The sequence below is a fragment of the Eptesicus fuscus genome, chromosome 6 (assembly GCF_027574615.1).
Source record: "Eptesicus fuscus isolate TK198812 chromosome 6, DD_ASM_mEF_20220401, whole genome shotgun sequence".
Taxonomy (NCBI): domain Eukaryota; kingdom Metazoa; phylum Chordata; class Mammalia; order Chiroptera; family Vespertilionidae; genus Eptesicus; species Eptesicus fuscus.
The window spans coordinates 39,043,247-39,067,542 of record NC_072478.1 but is presented as its reverse complement, the minus strand read 5'-3'; the positions used below and the strand labels follow the sequence as shown (position 1 = coordinate 39,067,542).

General features: G+C 39.3%; 1 protein-coding gene across 1 annotated transcript; it reads right to left on the bottom strand.

The window, feature by feature from the left end:
• Nucleotides 1-502: 502 nt before the first annotated feature.
• LOC103298467 (histone PARylation factor 1) lies at nt 503-24,163 on the bottom strand. The gene is made up of 8 exons (XM_008155231.3): nt 24,067-24,163; nt 20,514-20,673; nt 18,473-18,662; nt 15,682-15,780; nt 10,078-10,228; nt 6,280-6,367; nt 2,790-2,962; nt 503-740 (listed from the first exon to the last, which is right to left on the bottom strand). The coding sequence occupies exons 1-8, from the start codon at nt 24,115-24,117 to the stop codon at nt 609-611; spliced, it is 1,044 nt and encodes a 347-aa protein (XP_008153453.1). The 5' UTR covers nt 24,118-24,163; the 3' UTR covers nt 503-608.
• Nucleotides 24,164-24,296: the final 133 nt, after the last annotated feature.

Sequence of the window (24,296 nt, the reverse complement as noted above, 5' to 3'; positions counted from 1 at the left end):
TCGGTTAATTTGCATATTAGCCTTTTACTATATAGGATAGCTAAGATCTGGAAACAGCCTAAGTGCCCATCCGTAGATGAGTGGATTAAAAAAAGTAGATTTACACCATGGAATACTATGCAGCTGTAAAAAAAAGATGGTACTCTTACCTTTTGAGACAGCAGTGATGGGCCTCGCAATTATTATGCCAAGCGAAATAAGCCAGTTAGAGAACAACAAATATCACATGATCTCACTTATAATGGAATCTAATAAGCAAAATAAAATGACAAAATAGGTCCAGAGGTATGGATGTATGGAACAGTAACATCTCAGTGGGAGGGGACAGGAAGAGATTAACCAAAGAACATATATGCATAACCCATAGACACAGACATGGGGTAGGATGAGGTGGGGGTTGGTTGGAAGGGGGCAAAAAGGGAGAAAATGGGAGACATCTGTAATTCTGTCAACAATTAAAAGAAAAAAAAAAAAAACACGAGATTTATAGAAAGTTTTAGTAAATGTTTCCATCAGTTTATTTTCTCTACCCCTTAAAAACAAACAAAAATCACAAGTTTAATATTAATGCTTTAAAATATTGTACATTAAGGAAAGCCAGCTCTCACTCATGCTGCAAGCTGGTCTGTGTTCTCTTTACTTCTGTTTGCCAGATGATCTTCAATAATTTCTGCAAAGAGATTCCTCTTCAACAGATTGTATGCAAGAGGTAAAAGCTGGCCAGCAACTTTATGAAAATACTGAAAAATAAAATAACATTAAGTAGAGAATAAAGCAGATGCCCTGGTAACAGAAAATACATTTAAAAAGCACTCATTTAACAAAGCATACTCCCCAAATCATTTTAGCTACTTTGTCAATTGATTAGTATTGAATTTTGAGACAGACAACTGGCATTCTGTCCAAGAGGCAACTTTGTAGCTCTAAAAGACTAATGGCATATTCTGAAGGAAATTCAGAAGAAAACCAAGTCAAAAACTTAAGCTTCCCTATTTCCTTAGATAAGGTTGATCAACCTTTATTTAATTTTTTTTTTCTCCAAACTATATAATAAAATGTTTTTACCTTGTTACGAATAGGTATACTGAATTTGAGTTTTCAAATCAATCCCTTTTCAAATTCCTTCTCTCTCCTCCACCCACCATGTTAAACCCCTCCATCCTTTAAGCTACTGCCTGGGTTATCAAGTGACTTAGACTACTGCTATTATTTACTAGAAGAAAAACTGGCAATGCTTTTGTTGGTAAACATGAATCAGCACTTCCTATGCTCTAGGTTCTGTGTAATAACACCTTTTCATATATTCTTATATGTGACTTAACTTTTCACAGCAATCATGTTTTTTATTAAACTCGTTCATTTCCTGGCATGGCCAAGCACTATTCTGGTTTATCAAGGACTGTCATTCTAGTTGTTAAACATTTGGATTATTTTTACTGGTAAGCATACATGAGGAAGGCAGAGGAAAGACAGTCATGTGGTTTAGAGGAAGCAGAATTCTCAAATGAGACTCACCAGACCTACAAATTCTCAGGACCCAAGAAACACTTTGGGGAGGGGGGATGCAGCCATCTGTGCCTGAACAGCCCTGTAGATGACTAATGCATGCTAATGTGAGCTGCCGGCTTGGTCCAGCTCCTGCAAGCGGCAGCATTAGCATCACCTGGGAGCATGTCAGAAACATGGCTTCTCAGGCCTCACCCCAGATCTACTGAAGCAGCCTGCATTTGAACAGTATCTCTAGGTGATTCCTATGCTCTTTACAGTTTGGGAATTACTAACTTAGATGCTGACTCGGGAACCAGACTGCCTGTGCAAGGTGGTTTACCTCTCTGTGCTTTGTAGGTGACATCACAGGAATTAAATGGTCTGTGTGCAGACATATTTTATAGGTAAGGAGAGAATAAAATGGTTATGGAAAAGTTGCCAAATTTTATACAGCATTTAAGTGGGGTAGATGTAATTTAAAACCGAACAGGCTAGCCCTAGAAACACATTGAAGCCACTACACCTTCTTGTCTCTTTGACCTCAACTATAGTTGAGTCAACTATAGTTGAGTAAGCACTGATTTAACTGTTGGGTAAGTCTGTCCTATTTAATTAGCTAATGATTAACTAGCATCTTATATATTTTAAGTAATTTAAAGCCTATTTAAAAATTTTTTTTGCTAATCCTCACTCGAGGATATTTTTCCATTGATTTTTAGGGAGAGATGAAGAGAGAGGGCAAGGCAGAAACTTTGATGTGAGAAAAACACATCGATTGGTTGCCTCCTGCATGAGCCCTGACCAGGGAGGGCCCAGGCCTAGGAGTAGCCTGCAACCAAGGTACGTGCTTTTGACGGGAAATGAACCCGGGACCCTTTGATCCACAGGCCGATGCTTGCTCTACCCACTGACCCAAACTGGCTAGGGCTAAAGCTATTTTAAAATAGTATTTATTCTTCATCTAGGAATTCAAGCACAAGAACAAATAACTCCCCCATCACAGTAGGAAATGAAATGACGCCCTGGGAAAGGTGTGTGCATACCCACACATGTATGATGTCCCCTTAATACATCTAAAGTAAATTTAATGTAAACCTGAAGGCAAATAATCTTGGTAAGTCACCTTTGCCAGAATAGAAGATGAATTTCAAATAAAAGGTATTTTTTAAATATCTGCTTTAAAATCACTTCAAAAAGCTCCTTTTGAAATACATACCCTACCTGTGCTAGAACTTGGGTATGTAATGTGCATGCATGTGTGACGGGAACAGGGGGAGGTTTGCTGGTGATTTTTTACTCACATGTGAACCATAACAAAAGAGGTCCATTCCCAACTCTAGCCCCATGCCATAGTCACATTCGTCATTAGCAAACTGCACAAAGGTCATCATTTCCTGAATGGGAGCAAAAGCCTTTAGTCTCTCCTCATCACTTGGTGCCTCAACAATTGCCTTGCAAATTCTCTTGAGGTTGGCTGAAAGAAATCAATGATATTAAAAATTATCTATAATCATCTTCAGAAGTAAAAATATCAGCTGGGTTTTTTTTTTCTTCATAGGACTTTTCATACTATTGATATAACCTTGGATGGCAACGTAATTTAGAATGGTAATTTTATAATTTTTCTAATTAAGATTCAAGCATAAAAATGGCTTAACAAAATGATTTCTTGTATTAGCAAAATGTATTTCAGTGGATCTAGTTGTAATCATGATTTCACTAAGCTTTCAACGATGTTCAGTAGGCTAGTCCAGGGATTGGCAAACTATGGCCAAACCTAGCCCAACCCCCATTTTTAACTGCCCTCAAGCTAAGAATGTTTTTCCGTTTTTAAAAGGTGGAAAAAAATAAACAAAAAAGAATATGGCAACAGAGATCATATGCAACCACCCCTGGGCTAGTCTTTATTAGGAGTTGGATTAAATAAAATCCAAATAGACAGTAAAGTTCATTCCTTTTTGTTCTGTCCTTCCTTATTTAAAAAAATACAGGAAAAGACAACAATAAAACATTTCAAAATCAAACCTTTACCGAAGTGGAAGAAATGCAGCTATGGCAGAAGTGTAATTAGAAGAAAGAACACAGAAAATTTCTAATGTTTAAATATATAGAACATTTCTCTTTTGGCTTTCAACATTTTTCTTAGTATCTGCTGGATGCCAATGTGTGTCAGATCTCAGGGTGCATATGAGAATGAAGATACTGAACATCTAATTAGACCTTCTTTTTGAGAAACTATCTCTGAGGATTATCCAATAATGAAAAGAATGGCAATTACTAAAACCAACGAAACACATCTTTAAATTAAGTGGCTAATTAAGTAGGGAGACAAGGATTTGTTTAAACCTTAACAATCACACCCAAGAATGATACATAGCTATCAAGTTACATGTATGAGGCACAATATTCTATTGGTATTAACTACAAATATAAGGATTACCAGAGGTGGTAAAGATATACTAGGGCTTTTAACTTTGGCATGGTTATCATACTGTAATACGCTGAACACTTTCACACACTGACAAGCTGCCAGTCAATTAATTACTCCTCTTAGCAAATAACACTAGGCAGGAGCACGATGGTTTTAGGTCCTTTATGTCTTGCTACCATTTCTCATTCAAAAATAATTAAGCTACTGAAGGATTTAATGTTTAGAATGTTAAGAAAAAGTTGAGGGAAATAAAAATGATCTTGCACATAAAACCCCAGGACCACAAGCAGGGGAGGGTAACAGGGTTTATTCCAGGCACTACAATTTAAAACCCACCAACCCTGCAGTTTTAGAGACTGCTATTTCTGTAACATGTTCTCACCCTTTCCCAAACAACACACTAATTCTGCTTGTCAAAACTTCGAATAGACGAGTTCGAAGAGGCTGAAGAGAAGAATGTAAACAGAAGACTAGACAGTAAGGAGAGCCCACATGCCTTCCCCAGTAGAGACGGAGTACCCTGACTCAGGGAGGAAATGTGGAACAGGGGGACAGGGGGACAGATTATCCTGTCCAACAAATACAATGCAGGTTACACGTGTAAAGTTTTTCTCATATCCATAGTAAAAAACATGAAATTACTTTTTTTAGATATTTAATTTAATCCAACTACCCAAAACAATCATTTCTGTATAATAATAAAATTGTAATATGCTAATTAGACTGGACATCCTTCCAAATGACCTTCTGGGTGAAGCGGGGCTGTGACGGCTGAGCTCCTTGCACGAATTTCATGCATCGGACCTCTAGTATAACAAACTATTGAATCAAAGTAAATTCATCTTCTCAGTTATAGTAGCCACATTTGAAGTGCTCAACCTCATATGGCTAACAGCTACCATATTCTATAGCCCAGCTATATTCATTTTCCCCATGGAACTCCTCTAATGTGGTGTGAAGCTGACAAAATAATACATCTGAATAATTGAGACGCCTCAATCTACTGCTTAGAACTCTGCAGCACAATAAAGTTTGAGAACAGCCACTGTAGAGAACTTGTTACGAATACAGATTTCCAGGTACCAACCCCAGAGAACACCAAGCAAAGCCGGTTGGTTCTGTTTAAAAAAATGGACAACCAAGTCCTAATTGGTTTGGCTCAGTGTATAGAGCATCGACCTGCAGACTGAAGGGTCCTGGGTTCGATTCAGGTCAAGGGCACATGCCTAGGTTGCAGGCTTGATCCCCAGTGGGAGGTGTGCAGGTGGCAGCCGATCAATTGATGTTTCTCTCTCCCCCCTCCCTTTTCTCTCTGAAATAAAAAAAAATAAATGGATGGCCAAATCCATAAGCTAAGAAGGAATATTTGGTTCTTCCTTGAGGAAGTGCTAATTTTGACTTCTAAGTTGTATCCTCTCTGGAACAGGATGATAATTAAGGCAATGCCAACAGAAATGTTCAAAGTAATAAGAGAATAAAGGGAAGGGGAAAGAGTTGAGAAGTAGTTTTGTTTTCTTAACATAGCAATAATAATATTTTGTGTATGAATAGACCATTTTCAAAGTGTTTTCATACCTACAAATGAAGTAGTTCAGGATCTTGGGCTTCTGAATGCTAAGTTAATCTATCTGCAGATGAAAACATTTTTGCAAAGTAATACATCAAAACATACTATTTCAATAATTAATATCTTGTATGTTGACCAATGTCAAAGATTCTGAAATAATTCAGAAAATGTAACCTAGGCACTAGGTTAAATTCCCTAAATGCCTGTAACTACTATATATGTATATATATTTATTAAAATATATTTTTATTGATTTAAGTGAGGAAGGGAGAGGAGAGAGAGAGAGAAACATCAATGATGAGAGAGAATCATTGATCGGCTGCCTCCTGCATGCCCCACATTGGGGATCGAGCCTGCAACCCAAGCATGTGCACTGATTGGGAATTGAACCGTGACCTCCTGGTTCATAGGTTGACCCTCAACCACTAAGCCATACCGGCTGGGCGTAAATACTATATTTTAAGCACTATTAAGGCAAACACTGTGCTAAGACCTTACATACTTTTTTTATACCCCAAACACCCCTCCCTATAAATTCACCATTATTAACCATTTTACAGATAAAAAATGACAAAGTTTGAGTTAAATAATTTAAGGTTACACTGATACAAACCCAATTTTAATTCAGGCCTGACTGACCCTAAAACCGGAGCTTGCTCCTTATTACTAAGGTCTAGTGACTGTCCCACAAAAGGCACATGTATACATCTACTGTTCCACAGAAGGAAAGCCTTTCTCCAGATATTACCTTATATATGTACATATGCACATGTGTCCATGAGAAATACATTACCATCTGTTTCAGGGAGCTCTCTGTACCCAACATCATTTTTATCTACTGGAACAACCAAGCCTGCACCATGAAAGGTCTTTGTCACGACCTAAGTTTAAGAATAAAAAAAGCAAACCACAAAAACTTAATCATGGTAAATAGACTAAACAAACAAAAACTTACCCGAACCTAACAGAATACACACACAAACCCTCAATATTTCTGTCAAAATATAACTTAATGACATTTTATTTCAGTCAATTTGGATGCCAAGGCAAAAGTTTAACATTCCTTATCTTTAAAATTAGCTTAAATTAGGTGAATCATAAGGACTTCAAGCAATTATAAAACAATGAACTGATTAGCTGTTATTACTCATGTCATCATTACAAGCCTGCAGCCTGAGTTGTGTGGGAAGAACAATGGCATGCTATTACAGGAGGCAAGCCAGAATATTAGTTCAACTGCAAAGGAGTCTGAAAAATAAAACATAAGGAAGAAAAAAGACTTATTCTAACCCTGATAGAAAAATAGGCAAATTTTAGATAGTTCACAAATGAAATACAAATGACTGGCAGAGAAGTAGAAAATATTTAATGTCCTTTATAATCAAAGAATTAAAACTAATTAAATCTAATTGAAATAAGGAAGTATTATTAAAAGAGCTGATAATACCCAGTACTGGTGAGGATATAGAGAAAATAGGCACTCATACATTGCTGGTGGGAATATAACACCATCTATAGTTTTGCAAATAACAAAACCCCACAAAATTAAAAAACAAAGCGTGTGTGTGCGCGCACACACACACACATACACACACACTCATCTTAAACCATGTATACCTGACAGAACTAATTCTAGGAATTTCTTTTAAGGAAATAATCAGATAAGTTCAGATAAGTGTGCAAATAAAGGTGTAGGAGGATATTTATGGCAAGGTTGTTTGAAAAATGTTAAGCAACCTAAACTTTGAACATAAACATAGCCACTCAAAATTATGAGGTAGATATATCTTAAATTTAGCAATATGAAGCAATAATCATAATATATTCATAAGTATAAAAAGCAGGTCATAAAACAGTATTGATAAAGAAAAAACACAATGGTATATATACAATGACTTATCTTACGCTGACATACAACAAAAACCACCATGTGTATTTTCACATTTTCCACAGACAATAAACTGTACTAACTGTCTATAAAGAAGTATCAATTATTAGCAAAACACCAGGATCCTAATTTTATTATGGACAATAGGAATACAAATTTAGGAAAACCCTGTACCAGGGTGGTAATATTCTAAGGCATAAGGATCAGAGGTGGATAGAATGGTATACTCTTATTTTACAATATCATTAAGTCAAAATACTCTTTTTAATAATGAAATCCTATCTAATAATAGAGTAACATGTAAATTACCATCACTGCGCTACACCCACGATTGGGCGGCGGGAGGCTGGGGGGCGGGACTCGGGGTGGCCTATCCGGCCATTGAGAGGCACGGATCCACTGCCACTGAGGGGGGCTACTGACACCCAGCTGCACCTCTCAACGGCAGGGTAGCCAGGTGTCCTCGGCAGCCCTCCTCAGCGGCCGTTGAGAGGCGCAGGGGGCGGGACTCCCGCCCCCTGCGCCTCTCAACAGCAGGGTAGCCCCCCTCAGCGGCCACGGACCATCAAAAGTGGGGGAGCTGGGTGCCTGTCTGCTCAGGCACCAGGCCTTTCAGAAGCCTTCGCTGCGCCGGAGGCTTCTGAAAGGCCTGGTGCACCAGCGGACAGGCACCCAGCTCCACTACGAAAAGCGAAAGCGTGTAGGGGACCCTACACGTGCATGATTCAATCATGCACTGAGCCTCTAGTCTAGGAATAAAAAAAAAAGGCAAAGTGGCTTATAGCCAATTAGTAAGAGGATGGAGTGGGAAGAATGCTAATTATTAAAGATGTGAATTTAGGTCTCAGATCTGTCTCAATTATGATTTTGGACAAATCTGTAAATCTCAATTTACTTATCTATAAAATAGGATGATAATTCCTACCTACTCTGCAGATTTGCTTTGAAGGTCAAATGAGATAAATCATAAGGACTTTGCAATCTAAAGCACTGTAAGGTATTGTCAGTATAAAACACTGATTTCTAGTGTACTGTATAGTGCTCTGTTACACTGGAATGGACATATTACTACTCTCATACTCACAAGGACAGTGTCACAAAGTCACAGATACTAGTGGAACTGAATTGTTCAGGACTAGAAAAGTACGAATTAAATGGAGATGAAAATACCGTAACAAAGAACAAACTTGGATTTGAAAGCATAACCAATATGTTGTCTTTGGCAGGATAAAAATCATGGTTGTCTTATAAGTTATTTTCTTCATTATATCTATGTTTTTACCAGCTGTTTTTATAAAAAGAACAAACAAACAAGCACAAACCACAGGAGAGTGGGCCAGGACAAATATTCCTATGAGGTTTAAACCCCAACCATATCTTATTTACAGTTTTGGAAATCCTACCTGAAGTAAATGATAGTTGATGGTAGAAAAATAAAACAAGGCTCTGATGGAAGAAATTGTTCTGTACATACAAGCTCAGTATTTACTCAAGAATTAGGAATACATAATAATGAGATGAAAAATGCTACCCCTATTTCTACTTACAAGTGGGAGAGCCTCCCTATGAAAACTAGGAAAGATAAAATGGCAACATAAATCTTTAAAATGTTAAAAACGCCCTACTGCAGTGTTGCATTCAAATGTATATTTTTAGAAACTGTTTTCGGTCTATAGGACTAAAGAAAGAAATGCTAACACTGCACTTAGTGACTAATTTACCAGAACATCACCCTATAGTTGAGTCATGATCAGAGAAGGAACTAAAGTAGGACTTTCAATAACCAAGTACACTAAAGTACTTCATCACCAGTACTAGTTTATTTGGGAGTAACTAGTACTTCATTTGGCCTAGAACATTCAGATAAACCAGCTACAGCAGACAATGCTGAGAGGCTGAAGGAGACTGGGGTGCCCTCATTCTACAGTGACAAATGTCCTTCCTCCCCAGAGGTTATAAGAACAAACTCCTATAGAATTCTCATTTACCCCAAAGCAGAATTCTAGCTTGTCTGTGAACTTACTCTGAAATTTGTAAGTGATAAACCCAAAGGATCCAACACCTTGCCACAGTATTTGCTGTTTACAAAGCACTCCACTACTCTACAGGCATTAGGAGAGATGCAACAGGATATGCTGAAGGGGTAAGGAGAGGACTGCTAAGACCCACATTTTCTGGAGGAAGTGAACAAATCTGAAAACACACTGTCTCTCAAAAGGGAACCAACCACCTCTGAGGCCCTGAGGAAAGCACTCTAGGCATACCTTTACAAATACCCCCAAAGGACACCTTGCACTAAATCATTAGCCATTAGACCTTACCCACTGAAAAAAGAAATGTAAGTAAATTACATGCAAAGCTGCCTTCAGTCAGTTCTATTAAATGAGTAACTGGTAAAACAAGAGTAAAAGAGTGGGAAATACTGGCATGAGTTAGGCAACCCCAGTAGCAATATAGCACATAACTCAGCCTGTAATGACCCCCAGACCACCCAAGCCCTGCCCCAGTGCGGTCCTCCTGGCAGTCCAGGCGTCTGTCACACAGCCATGGAGGAAGTCCTGGGGGTGGCATCCAGCGCTCCTTGGGAAGAGGCAGCAGGTGAAAAGACAAGGATAAGGGGCATGTGGGAAGGAGTCAAGAGAGGGGAAAAAACCCTATTAAAATAGCAAAATAGCCAGCGATGAACAGATTTAAGAATCATACTTTCTTGTCTCTCTGCTTCATCTTCACGGTTCTCTGTTCCAGTGAGTACCCCAGTTCTCTGGCTGCTTCTGTGAGCTTTTCATCTATGGATTTCAAGAAACTAGTTTTCTTTTTATCTGTTATTCCTTTAAGTTTTTTCATCAAAAATAATCTGAAAAAGAAGTAAAAGCCCTTGTTATACGACAGGCCACTGTACTAAGTACACAGGCCTGGGAAAGTGAAGGGAGCTAAGTTAAAAACATCAAATGCCATTAGGAAAAAGACTGCAGAATAATTACCAACAGCTCTCTCATAATTCTCAATAGATTTCTTCAAACAAGGGAAAAGCAGTATCAATAGCCTCAAAACCAACAAACGATTCAAATTTGTATTATCTCTGTCTACAATAAAGATATAAGGGATATTTACAAAGCTGAGATTAAGCCACGTGTTATGTGGCATTACTTGGTGTTGAGATATTACATACTGCTGTGGAAGAGTCTGGCATTAGAGGAAGTAGAATGTAGACAAAAGAATTTTTTATTTTTAAAGCGCCAGGGGACATTGTTATAATACTGAAGATCAGCAGATTTTTTAAAATGGCACCTTCAAATTTGTTTTAAGATAAATTTGGAAAACATAAAAGGAAAGCAAAGCTACTTTCATAAGTTTATACAGAAGCACAATACAAAAGGCATGAGAACAGTACATTCTGTTACTGCCAGTTACGGAGATAACTGTGTTTTATCATAAGCAGGTTAAGACTTTAACCAGCAGAACAGGCGGGTAAAACGAAGAGCTGGAAATACAGGTCAGCCCCCTTCCTCTGTAGCCACTGCCAGACTCCCAGGAGGAAAGTCGCTTCTATTAACTACTGACATTTGACAGTTTGCTGTGGACTTGGCATTGTAAAAAGCTTAGGACATTTATAGTGTGTGTTATTCTTATCCCCATTTTACATGTCAGGAAACTGAGGGCAGAGAACAAAGTAAGTTCAGAACTAGTAGGGGCGGGTTACAGTGCCACAGAAACCAAGACCACCAAATCATGTCTTCTGATGACAGCACACATACTCACACCAAATGCTACCTTCATTCATAACCAGCTGTGTATCATGAGAATATGTTTTTGTCAACCATAAAAAGCAAATTAAAGACATCAGATCTAGGTGAACCAATCTTCACACTCTTCCTCAACCTCTCCGGCATGGCATAGGCCTTCAAATACCACGTGTCTCTTGTTTTCATACTTTCATTCATATATTGCTACCTTGCCTAGAACATCCTTCTTCCCATTTTTTCCTAGTAAGTTCTTAGGCATTCTAGACCTAAATAAAATGTCTGTGAAGACTCCATCGCTACTTAAGGCAATTAATTGCTGTCTTCCACATTTATCACATTATTATGATTATCTTGGTAGCAATGTATGAAGCTTTTGTCTCTCAGCTTCAACTTACTCTCCAATAGTTTGCTTTCTGATGCTTACAGTTGCCAAGTACAAACTAAAATAATAACCATGAACATTTTGTACTCTTTCATTAAAATCCATTGGGGTACCTTGAACTTTGAATGATCACTTAGAAAATACTAAATTATGCAGATCTTCCAAATATTGAAACTTTTCATTATATCATATTCACTCTAATATATCACAATATAAAAAAATCACATTCATTACTATTACCACTAGTCACATTAGAAACGTCGTTAGGTAGTGAAAGCTGTCAAGCTCACAATGGTGCTTATTAAGTTTCCCCAGTTCTAATTTTTGTTTTTGAAACCCTGAATTTTAACCACTGGCAACAAATAAAGTTAGTTGTTTTCTTTGGTTCATTTGAGAAAATGTCTGCCAAATACTCATGTCTGAATAACCAGTGTGCCAGTCATTCTCAAGTAAAAGTGGAGAAAGTTCACCTCACAGCTCTGTCACACGAGAGCTTCTTCCTTGAGACAAACCAACACCTGCGTATGCAGAAGGGCTCTCTTTCTGGGTATGCCCCATTTCAGCACAAAGCATGTTAAGGGATGTGTACTCAATGACAGAGCTCTAACGTTTTCACTGCTTCATCACTGACATTCTTACATGACACACATTATATTACTGCCTCAATAATATAATGACTGCTAATTTGGCCCCACTGCCTTGATTCTTGTCAAGGTATCAACAAGTATTACCCACCATTCATATCCTGTGCCACTGGAGCACAAATGGCATCTTACTGTGAATAGTTTTGACCTCATAGGCCTCTTAAAAAGGGGTCAGAGACCACCCCCGCCCGAGGGTCACACACAGTTCTTTGATAACTGCTACTGAGCTCATGGTTTCACATGACCAGTACAGTGAGCGAAGTAACTCGGCAGAGAATGATGGGGCAGCAGGCAAGAGGAAAAAAGATTATTTAACAAGATTACCCAAGATCTGATACATTGGATAAAATAAATTTATTCTTTTAATAAGTTTCAAATCTGCTTAGTTTTTGGGTCCTGTACAAATTAAGCATTCATTAAATGTAGGGTAAATAAATTTAAAAAACTGAAGTATCAAAATTAAAGAAGTATAATTTTGTGTTCCATTTAGACATATCTGGAATGTGTACTTAAAAATATATATTCCTGAGTCCTGTGCTATATGTACTGAAGTGGAATCTCTAGAGGCAGGACCAAAAGAGCTGAAAGTCAAATACTTTTAACCAGTAACCCAGGAGGTTCTGATATGAAGTCACGATTAAAACCATTAACTAAATAGCAGTTATCAAAGAATAGACTGTGGACCCTTGTGGATCCCTGGGTTCTTTTTAGTAGGTCTGTGAGGTCAAAAGTACTGCTAAAAAAAAACAGAATGGGGAAAAATTCACTCCAAATTTTGTTGTCCAAAGATAAATGGAAACTTTGAGTATATCTAGATTTTCTCCTATGTTCATTAAACAATATGAAAAAGGAATCATTCTACACTATTCTATTATTTGCCCTCTTCATATATCAAACATCTTTCCAAATCAACATACAAGGATCCTGGCATTATAGTGTATGGACATTCTATTATTTACTGACCTAATTTTTCCTATTATTGGATTTGATGTTTCCAGTTTTTAATTTTTATCAATAATCTGTAATATGCACACATATTTGTGTACCTGTCCAGAAGTTCTTTAGATAACTAGCTAGAAATGGAATTGCTGATTTAAGGGTAAAAATGTTTCTTACTTAGCACAGTACCTGGCAATGTTAATAATCTGACATGAAATTTTAGAATAAGGTTATTCAAATTGCTCTCTATACTAGTAAAAGTTTTACCAATTAACACTTAAATCAGCCGAAACCGGTTTGGCTCAGTGGATAGAGCGTCAGCCTGCGGACTCAAGGGTCCCAGGTTCGATTCCGGTCAAGGGCATGTACCTTGGTTGCGGGCACATCCCCAGTGGGGGTGTGCAAGAGGCAGCTGATTGATGTTTCTCTCTCATTGATGTTTCTGACTCTCTATCCCTCTCTCTTCCTCTCTGTAAAAAATCAATAAAATATTAAAAACAAACAAACAAAAAACACACACACTTAAATCAGTAGTTTCTTAACATCTAATTGGTATTATCACTCTTTAATCTTGACTAATCTTTGTTGCCTGAATTTGCATTTCTTTGACTACTATTCAATCTTGCACAAAGTGAACTAGTTTCCTGGGGCATAAAAATAATTTGTTTATAACAAACTAGAGGCCCAATGCACAAAATTCATGCACTGGTAGGGTCCCTAGTGGCTGCTGGCTACTGGCCGCTGGCCAGGACCTCCCTTCCTTCCCCCAGCCAGCCTTGCCCCCTGGTCGAACGGACAATTTGCATACTATGCTTTTATTCTATAGGATGGTCTGACTTCAAAGACCTTACTCAGGCTGATATAGAAATAAGTTAAGTTAAATGTTCTGGAGTAGTTTTTTAAGAAAAGGAAAATGTTAAAAACTAAAACAGTTGTTAAGAGTTGAAAAAGATTATAGTGTTTTTACCTCTATGTTTGAGATAAATTATTGGAGATTGAAAACATCTGAGTGAAACAGGTACTCAAATACTTACTTGCTGGTCTTCACCTAAATTATAAATTTATCACCAATTTTTTTTCTTTTTCTTTTCTGTGTTCTCCAAAAAGCTAAAAAATACCAGAATAGTCTTGGATTATTTCAGATAACTACTATGACTTTCTTTTTAAAAAAGATTTTTAATAAGACTAATGAAAAGTTAGGTGTTTTTGCATGTCAAAAATATTTGGAGCATCTACTATGGGACAGATACTCTACACAAGAAAGCCTCTTTCCTTATGGAGTTTACATGTTAATGCAAGAGACAGACAGTAGGCAAGTAAACAGCTATCATTTCTAATAAACATGGCACCAATTTCAACTGAATGGTAAATCTGAAGGGCTTAAAAGAACTACAAATTCTATGTAAATGATAACATTTACTGTAAGAACAGATACTATATAACTGTATAACAGAGACAAGCAACATTTTATAAAACTCAGAGGCATCAGAAGAGAAAGAACCTCTTTTGGATGTCTACGAGTTGCCCTTTAAATACATGGGTATGTATGACATACACATAGCAGCCCAGGCCAGTTAGTTTGAATTTTTTATTGCAAATCTGCATTATTAAATCACAGGCATAAGTCTTTTTAAAAAGTGGGTAATAAATAGAGGTCCCACAAAACATTATCTACTTATTGTATTTAAAGTGATAAAGATGGCTTTCTTCATTTTTGTTCAGTGTAAACTGTATAGCTGCTAACAAATAGCTTCGAATTCTGTCTGAGGCTGGTGCATTGTGGACTAGCTTGCTCAGCTCCATTCCAAGCCCCTTCCACAAGAGACCTTGCTGCATTTCTCATACTATTCTTCAGCTCAGACTCCACATGGGACCTAGCTTCTCTCAAGCAGATGCACCTCTGAAATCCGAAGACGTACCAGGGAGAGGAGGCTGTGCTTCTGCTGCCCACCAGTGAGCATAGCTGTAGAGGCAGCTACTGTTCTGGAGCAGCTGCAGCTGAGATCTCAGCACCTGGTCCTTAGCTGCATGAGGGCTGAGAGGCAGAGGGCAGGGCATCCATTTTATTGGCCCAGGTTATATCAAAGACAGTGTGGTCCCGAAGGCACTTGTCGTGGCAGCAGCTGCCGATTTCCCAGTTTCCTGATGGTGGCAGAGACAAACTCCATTGGTGAGCCAGTTCTGCCCACATCTTTCATTCCTGGAGGGTCAGGCTGCTCCATCAGCCCTTCTGAGGTTGTTATGAGCACCTGTTTTACTTTATTAAATATTTGTGTTTGAACTAGATACAGTGAGTTCTTACAATGAATCCATAGTGATGGTGTTTAAAATACCATCAGTTTTCACTAAAAAAATATTTTGCTTTTCCCATGGGACAAGTGAGGTCAACATTAAGGAATAGTTTCATTAAATAAGATAATTAGATATATGAGATATTTGGGGGGGGGGGGGTGAAAAGTAGAGGAATATAAGACTACCTGCAAAAGTCAGAAATTATCTCCAGAAACCTAGAATTTTTAGGTAACCTCAAGTCCTCATATAGCACAAAAATTATAAACAAATATAATTAGGAAGGGATTGAAATAAAGTATTTCCTTACCTAACCGCAGCAAACACATTATCTCCATTTTGAACAATTACACAGTTTTTCTTTGCTTCATTTGTACCAACAAATACAGGAAGATCATCAGGAGAATCCCTATTTAAGCAAAAGATATTAAAAATTTAGCTGCCCACAATTTACATTATTAGATAAGTAGTATTTTTAGGTCTATAGACAACAATTTATATCTACACTAGAGGCCCGGTGCACGAAATTCATGCACGGGGGTGGGGGTGGGTGTCCCTCAGCCCAGCCTGCACCCTCTCCAATCTGGGAACCCTCGAGGGATGTCGACTGGGATCGGGCCTAAACGGGCAGTTCGACATCCCTCTCACAATCCAGGACTGCTGGCTCCCAACTGCTCGCTTGCCTGCCTTCCTGATTGCCCCTAACTGCTTCTGCCTGTCAGCCTGATCACCCCCTAACCAGTCCCCTGCCAGCCTGATTGATGCCTAACTGCTCCCCTGCCAGCCTGTTTGTCCCCAATTTCCCTCCTCTGCCAGCCTGGTCACCACTAACTGCCCTCCCCTGCAGGCTTGATCGCCCCCAACTGCCCTCCCTTGCAGGCCTGGTCCCTCCCAAATGCCCTCCCCTGCTGGCCATCTTGTGGTGGCCATCTTGTGTCCATATGGGGGCAGGATCTTTGACCACATGGGGGCAGCCATCTTGTGTGTTGGAGTGATGGTCAATCTGCATATTACTCTTTTATTAGATAGGATAGAGACCTGGTGCACAGGTGGGGGCTAGCTGGTTTGCCCTGAAGAGTGTCCTGGATCAGGGTGTGGGTTCCCTTGGGGCGTGGGGCAGCCTGGGCGAGGGGCCTATGGTGGTTTGCAGGCCGGCCATGCCCCCTGGCGATCCAAGCGGAGGCCCTGGTATCTGGGTTTATTTATCTTCTACAATTGAAACTTTGTAGCCTGGAGCAGAGCCAAGCCTTCTGCTCGCTCTGTGGCGGCAGGGGATTTATTTACCTTCTATAATTGAAACTTTGTAGCCTTAAGCGGAGGCCTGGGCCGGCTAGGGTGTGTGGAAAGCTTGGCTTCCTCCATCGCCTGGGAAACCCAAGCCTCCCTTGTGCTTTCTCCATGGCCACAGCCATCTTGGCTGGGTTAATTTGCATACTCGCTCTGATTGGCTGGTGGGCGTGGCATGTGGGTGTAGTGGAGTGGTGGTTAATTTGCATATTACTCTTTTATTAGGTAGGATGTTTGTTTGCTTTTTGACTAGAATTTGCCAGGTTTAAGCTCTTAAGTTTCTTAGGAATAGCAATGACAAATCTTGCTTATATACAGAACCTAAAATTGAGATTCTTAGGCCCATGCACCAAAAGGTTACTAGCTTGATTCCCAGTCAGGGGACATGCCCGGCTTGCCCACTCTAAAATCAATAAAAACATATATTTTTAAAAAAGATTCTTAGGACCTAGTTACTTGTGTAACTAAATATAAGAAAAGGGGAGTAAGGCCTATCAAAAAGAAGTAGGGAAGATTATATACACCGTCATCTCAACTGTAGTATTATAGTCTGTGAAAAAAAGACAGAAAAGCAAAAGAGGACAGACAGGATTATAAAACATTAAAAGCAAAAGGATCTGATTTATCTATATATATAAAAGTCTAAGGGACCGAACAACTGAACAACGGGTCGACTGGTTGCTATGATGCACACTGACCACCAGAGGGCAGACGCTCAATGCAGGAGCTCCCCCCTGGTGGTCAGTGCACTCCTACAGCCAACCTCCTGTGGCCAGCCTACCTCCCATTGTCCCTCCCCCCAGCCGGCCAACCCCAATCGGCCCTGACTGGGACTGGGCAAAGACAGCCCCAATCAGCCCAGATCGCCAGCCAGGCCAAGGGACCTCACATGTGCACGAATTCGTGCACTGGGCCTCTAGTATACATATAACCAAATTCTTTTATTTTACAATTGAGGAAACCAATATAGAGAGATGAAGCACTCGGCCAACGTCCTGGTAAATTAATGGCAAAGCCAGTAGTAAAACCCATGCTAACCCAATTTCCAGCACTGTGTACATTCTACTGTTCCACATTGCTTCTCCCTCGGCACGTTTCCTACACTTCCTCTATTCTCTTACCTTACAGTTAATCTTTACTTTAAATGACAGCATCTCTTCTGGTAAAGTATTTTTCCCTTCAACCTACTTCTATTTCTTTAACATTCTAAGCACCTTGCACATAGCCATTTAATCCCCTTAATATTCTATTAGGTATGCATATTATCCTCATTTTTACAGAAGAAATTGAGTCACAGAAATTCAATCACTAATGACGGACACAGGGTCAGTCAGATAATAAACAGTAGGACCAGTCAGTAGGACCTGACTCCAGATCACATTCTTCTTTTTCTGGATAGAAATTTGATTTATTGGTGGGTGTAAGGTGGGGGCAGCATCAAGACTGTCACGAGTGCAGGGCAACACCAGGATCTTCAATGGCATGCCGAAGGGAAAGAGCCAGAGCACATTCTTAACTACCGATTGTCTCTATGGGCCCTTGAAGCACATGGCTAATTTAAGTCACAGTATCTGCTCTAAATTATCTTCCTTGAGCTAAAAGAGCTTTTTTGAACTGCCCCTCCCCCCAGAAAAAGTTGATAATCACAAAGGAAAAACCAGTGAGGTTAAACCTAGAGTTCACCCCTCCTAGGGTAAGTTAGGATGGCAATAGCAGAACCCACCAACAAGGGAAAAATATGCCCTGCACCTTGAATATTTATTTATGCTTGTTAGAAGAAGAGTAACTAAATTTTAGAGGAAAAGCTCCTTTACCTGAAATACCCCATGTGGAACTGAGTTTTATTATCTCCAATAATTATTGTCTGGAACTCAGGAGGATCATAGTAAAATCTCCAGTGAAGGTTAAAATTCAGGCTTGCTGATTTTTTTTTCATTTTATGTTTTCCGGCAAGGATGTCATACGGACCCACTAACTGAAGTCCCAGGCTTTCGGAAAGTGAATCTATAAATTAAATGAGTTTATTTAGACAATAACTTTCTAGAGGCAGACAGGACATAATGCCTTTCACTAGTAAACTATTTCTAAGCAATTATCTTAAAAAACCATTTAAAGTAAAAAAAAAAAAAATTTAGTTACACGTGAAGATGTTAAAAACACTCAATGGAAAAGAAATCAGAGCAATAAAAATGTGGCACTTACATTTAGGATTTCCTCTTAAATTTACCACTGAATACATTTCAAACATTCCTGCCATTTGTTATTTTGGCCAAAGCAAGACTGTTTTGTTTTTCTATGGGCATATTATACCTGCAAACACTTACCCTGTCTCATTACTAGGTTGTTGTGAGCCTAAAATAATTGTAGCACAACCAGATTAAGGGAGAGACATGATAGATAACAAATGAGTGTGCATTAAGGAACATAAATTATTTAATGAAAACATTTCTTTCCCCTTCCCTCCACTTGAGCTAATTATCATTGTGGGATTCCTTTGCCTCCTTGACAATCTATCTAGCCAACCAAATGCTGGATGATTCCTTCTATCTCCAATCTCAGATCACAGAGGGAGAATGTTAAATAATACCAGAGTCATGAAGTCTGTTCAAATGTACACTCTTACTATGTAAGATGGGTCTGGTTGTTCCTCTAAGGGGGAAGTAAGCATTCCAGGAATTCCATGGATATATAAGAGGTGGGGCTGGAGAAAGGAAGAAAATTCTTAGAAGAGGTAACAACGTGAATAAGAGCACAGTTTCCTTGGAGGGGGAAGATGCTCAGCTTAACGGGAAGTTAAGACAGCACACACTAATTTTTAAAGCAATATAAAAAGTAAAACTACCCATCTCAATAGCCAGACAGTAATAACATTCCCCTCTCTATAAACAAATATAAACATATAGATATTTTAAAGGGAGATCATGCTGTTTTCCAATTTGTTTTTGTTCTCCGTCCTGTTTTCACTTAAATTTTCTGAATATTTTCCCATGAAATTAAATTCTTTAACATAATTTTTAATACCTGCACAATGTTTCATTATAACTATTCTACTGATATTTACTGTTTAACTTTTTTACTATTATAAACAATGCTTCAGTGAACATCTTACTACATATTTGTACACAACCATGAATATTTTTACAGTAGTAGCTGCACAGTTTAAGTATTTTGATATATTGTCAAAATTCAGTTATCTACCAATATAATTCATTTTCATCAACTGAGTATGAGTGTTTCTCTCCCCCAACCTCATGCTCAAAATTTAAACAGTACAAAATGGTAAGAGTGAAAAGTAACTCCGTCAAAAACATGTTTTTGTGTATTCCTTCAGAGATAAGTAGAATAAGTACATAGGAAGTATATAGGGATGTGTGTGTGCATCCTTGACTTCTGAATACTCTATACACTCTTCTTTTCCACTTAAAATTTTTCAGGCATGATACTTTATCATTGCCTAAAAGTCAGATTCACTCTTTTAAAACAATGAGTACTCACTGAATGGATGCATTACTGATGGGCATTTGAGCCATTTCTTATTTTTTGTTTCAATAAATATCACTGAACATAATTTTGGTTCACATAATCCATAAGACAAGTTGCTAGAAGTCATACTAAAACTCCTGCAACATATCAAAGTACTTGTTTTCTTTCAAACCCTCATCAAAGGATGCTGTGAAATTATTTACCTTTGCCAGGATAATAGGTGATAGTGGTGTAATTTTAGCATGATTTTATGTTTCTCTTATTAGAAACATGTTTGAAAAGGTTCCTTTTCTATGAACTGTTTAGATCCTAGGTTTAGTTTCCTACTGTCTTTTCCATTGGTAGAAGTAGAATGATTCTGGAACAACTCACCAGCTGGCTTTTCAGGATCAAGTTCTTCACAGAACTTCCAGAAGTGATAGAAATCTTCAGGCAGAGAAAGCTTATAATGACTTTCTACTTCTTTTCGAAGGTCACTGGAGACATCAGCTTCACAGGATTTACTCTTCTTCACATCAACTGTTTTTTCACACTGAAAATTGGCATGCAAAATGTTTTTTCTCCAAACAGTAATTTCAATAACTTTCCTTAAATAACATTGTTTATTTCTGTTTACCCAACTCTATGAGATACACTTTAAAACTCTATAAGTAAACTCTATAGTATTTCTAAGTAAAATCTGGGGATTCTTTTGAGCAAATAAGAAAAAGAGTTTATAATATATAGTGGTCAAGAGGACTCATACAGCAAGTCTTTAAATGTATTTCTCTAAGATATTAGAAACAAAAAAAATAAACAACAAAATAACTAAAGTAAAAAGAAAAGGTAAAAAGTGGGAAAAGAGGAATAAGGAAAAGGCAGGTTTTGCCTTCTTTTGGTAAGTAGGATTCATCATTTGTTTTTTTTTAAATAGATTTAGTTATCACATCAAATGCAATTGTCCAAAATAACTGGATGCAAGGGAATTTACCAGTTAAACAATTATTTCACAAAAGGCCCTTTAATGCCAGGACTAGGTTATAAAACTTATCTCCAACATGTCTGCAAACCAGGTTCATTATAAAAGTATGCCAAGTTTTATAATGCATGTTAGGTATTTGATAAATTTCTATAATGATAAAATATTCAGTTGGAGGCTACTTATCTTTAGTTTTGTAAGTAGCAATCTGATTTTCTTTTTAGAACCTTTCTTTTGGATTAAGTTCTTCTCTTCTTATTCTTCTCATCAGTCAGTGCTGCTCAACCAGGAGGGATTTTGCCCCCCCACCCCCCAACTCCCTAAGGGACACATTTAGTAATGTCTGGAGAGGTGCTACTGGCATTTAGTGGGACAGAGGCCAGGGATACTGCTAAATATCCTACAATGCACAGAATGGGCTTCTTTAACAAACACTTATCTGGCCCAAAATGACCATAGTGCCAAGGTTGAAAAATTTTAACCTTAAATGCTTCTCATACTTATATTCTTCAATTTTCCAAGTAGACTCAAGTTTATTGATGCTCCTTTAGGTAGTATTCAAAGCCTACAAAGATGACACATACCAGAATGTTCTTGATAGCACTGTTTCTAAGAGCAGAACACAGAATAAATGAAAATGCCTACTGACAGAAGGGATAGTTACAGAATTTCCAACAATGTAATATTACACTTTGTAAAAATGAAATAGAGGTACACACAATATGAATCAGTCTTCATAATAGAATGTTGAATGAAACAAAAAGTCCTTGAAGATTATACGCAGCATCATAGCCTTTTTATGAAGTTCAAAAACAATAAATAAATGTTGTTTAGGCATACACTCATAGGTGATAAAGCTATAAAAAGAAGGCAAGGGAAAACATAAAATTCAGGATGGTAGCTACATTGAATGTGGGTGATAGGAAGTTAGAGGATAGGTGAGGAACACAAGTAGATGTAGAGTTACTGTCAGTGTTTCAGTTCTCAGGTTGGGCAGTAGGTTTACAGGTGTTTGTTATATTAATAAACAAAGTAAAAGAGGGCCACACACTGGCCAATGACAAGAGTTTATTATGCCAAGGACTATAATGTGCCTGAGGTCCTAACAAATTAAATTTAACAAAAAAGGTGTTGAAATATGGATCCAAAAATGGGTGCTGGTGATAATAGCAAACAACTAATAAAGATAATAATAATAAAAACAATACATAATTTTAAAAAAGTAGTTATTATGCACTTACTATGTGCCAGGCCACTGTTCTAATAAGGATTTTCTATGGATTAACTCATTTAATCTTCACAACTACCTTATGAGCTAGATAGTATTATCCACATTTTACCTATGAGGAGACTGAAGTAATTACCCCTAGGGCCCTAAGTATAAAATGAAAGAACAGGAATTTATTTAAATCCAGATGGGCTGGCTCCCAAGCACAGATTCAACCACTTTCATGCTGCTTCTCCAACTACAAATACAACAGTTGGAACATATCAAGTTCTGACCTATCCTCCCTTCTGTTTTAATAACCATCTTTGGTTCAAAGACTGGCTCAGACTTAAGATGTTAGAAAGAAAAGCCTCAGTCTACCTTGCTGAAAGGCAGTTTTGCATAATGGTGACCTGGTGAGGTGACCTGGGTTGACTGACACCTGACTTCTGATTTCCAGCTCTGTGGCCCTGGGCAAGTTAACTTCTCTCTGTGCCTTGTTTACTCATTTACAAAAAGGGCACATGTAGTACTCCGCCGCCATCACAGGGTTGTTATGAGCGGTGTTATTTATAAAAATACACAGAAAAGTCTTAGCAGGTAATATATAGATGCTGGCAATTATCGTTAGCTATAGTCTCTATAGACTCATCTTTATTTTTGTTATTTCGTTTCTAACACTATCACTCTGTCAAAGCGGTCCACTGACCAGGAGATAAGGATTTTTATTTTTTTTTTAGCTCTGCCTTACAGCACACACCAATTCAGCACCTCCAAATCCCCAATAACTAGAATTTAGGACAGCTGTGCCCTTCAGAGGCTGCACTGATGCTTTGCCCTTGTGTTCCTAGAAAGCATGACCCAAATATAATGAATGAATGCCCAGAGCTACGGCCCTCTCTCAGTGAATCAGGCCCTCTAACCCTGCCTCACCCTATCCAGTTAGGACACAGCCAGAGCGATTTTTCTAAAACTCTACTCATCACCATGACAGTTCTTTCCTGCCTGACTCCCCCTCTTGGTACTGCAGCGGTTACAGAACTTCTGAAATCATTCAAAAGTATGAGAAATGCGCACTTCATGTGCCCCCCCCCCCCCCCCCCCCCCGCCCCCCACTAGCGCCTTTGTGACCAGGTGCCCCTTACTTTCCCTCCTCCCAGGCTCCAGCCTGGCGGAACTCTCCGCTGTGCCCCAACACCCTCTGCACCGATTTCTTAGCCCTTGTTTCTCTTCTCTGCCTTCACGAACCCTTTCACACAGGTGAGCTGCCCTAAAAGACTTCCTTAACAGTTCCCAGGGATTTGTTAAAATCCCCCTTCAATGTTTCCACAGCACGCTCTACACATTTTTGTTACAATGCCAACAAAAACGTTACGGCCACCCGTTGTTTTCGCTGCTGCCCCGCCTCCCGAGGCTGGGGGCCCCACGAGAGGCAGGGGCGGCAGGGCTCATCTGGGACCCGCGGCGCCCCGCACAGCGCCTGGCTGGTGCCGGGTCGCCAATCAATTTGGCTGGCTGAATGAATGAACTGCTGGTTGTCCCAAGCTGCCCCCCAAGAACCGCGCCGGGAGAGAGCAGAAGATGCAAAGGCGCTACTTCTCTGGCCCCAAACCCAGCAGAACTCTGGGAAAGAGCGGCCCCCGACCGCGCGCACACGGCCGGCGCTCAGGGGTCACTGGAGAAGTGCGGTGAGCAGCCCCTCGGTGCCCCAGCTATCGCTCGGAGCGCCCGCGGAGCCCGCGCCGCCTCTGGGGCAGTACCTGCTGCCCCTCCCGGCCGGGCCTGCGCTTCCCGCCGCCGCCGCCGACCATTCTGCAGCTGCTGGACCAGCCGACTCCCGCCTGCCGCCGAGGCTTCCGAGCGCCGCCGACTGCTTCCGGGTTCAAGAGCCACCAATCCGGATGCCTGCTCCGCCCCCCCGCGCCTCTATTTAGGGAGAAGACTCCGCCCCCGCTCCGCCCCGCCCCCTGAGACAAGGAGTCAGGCCGGC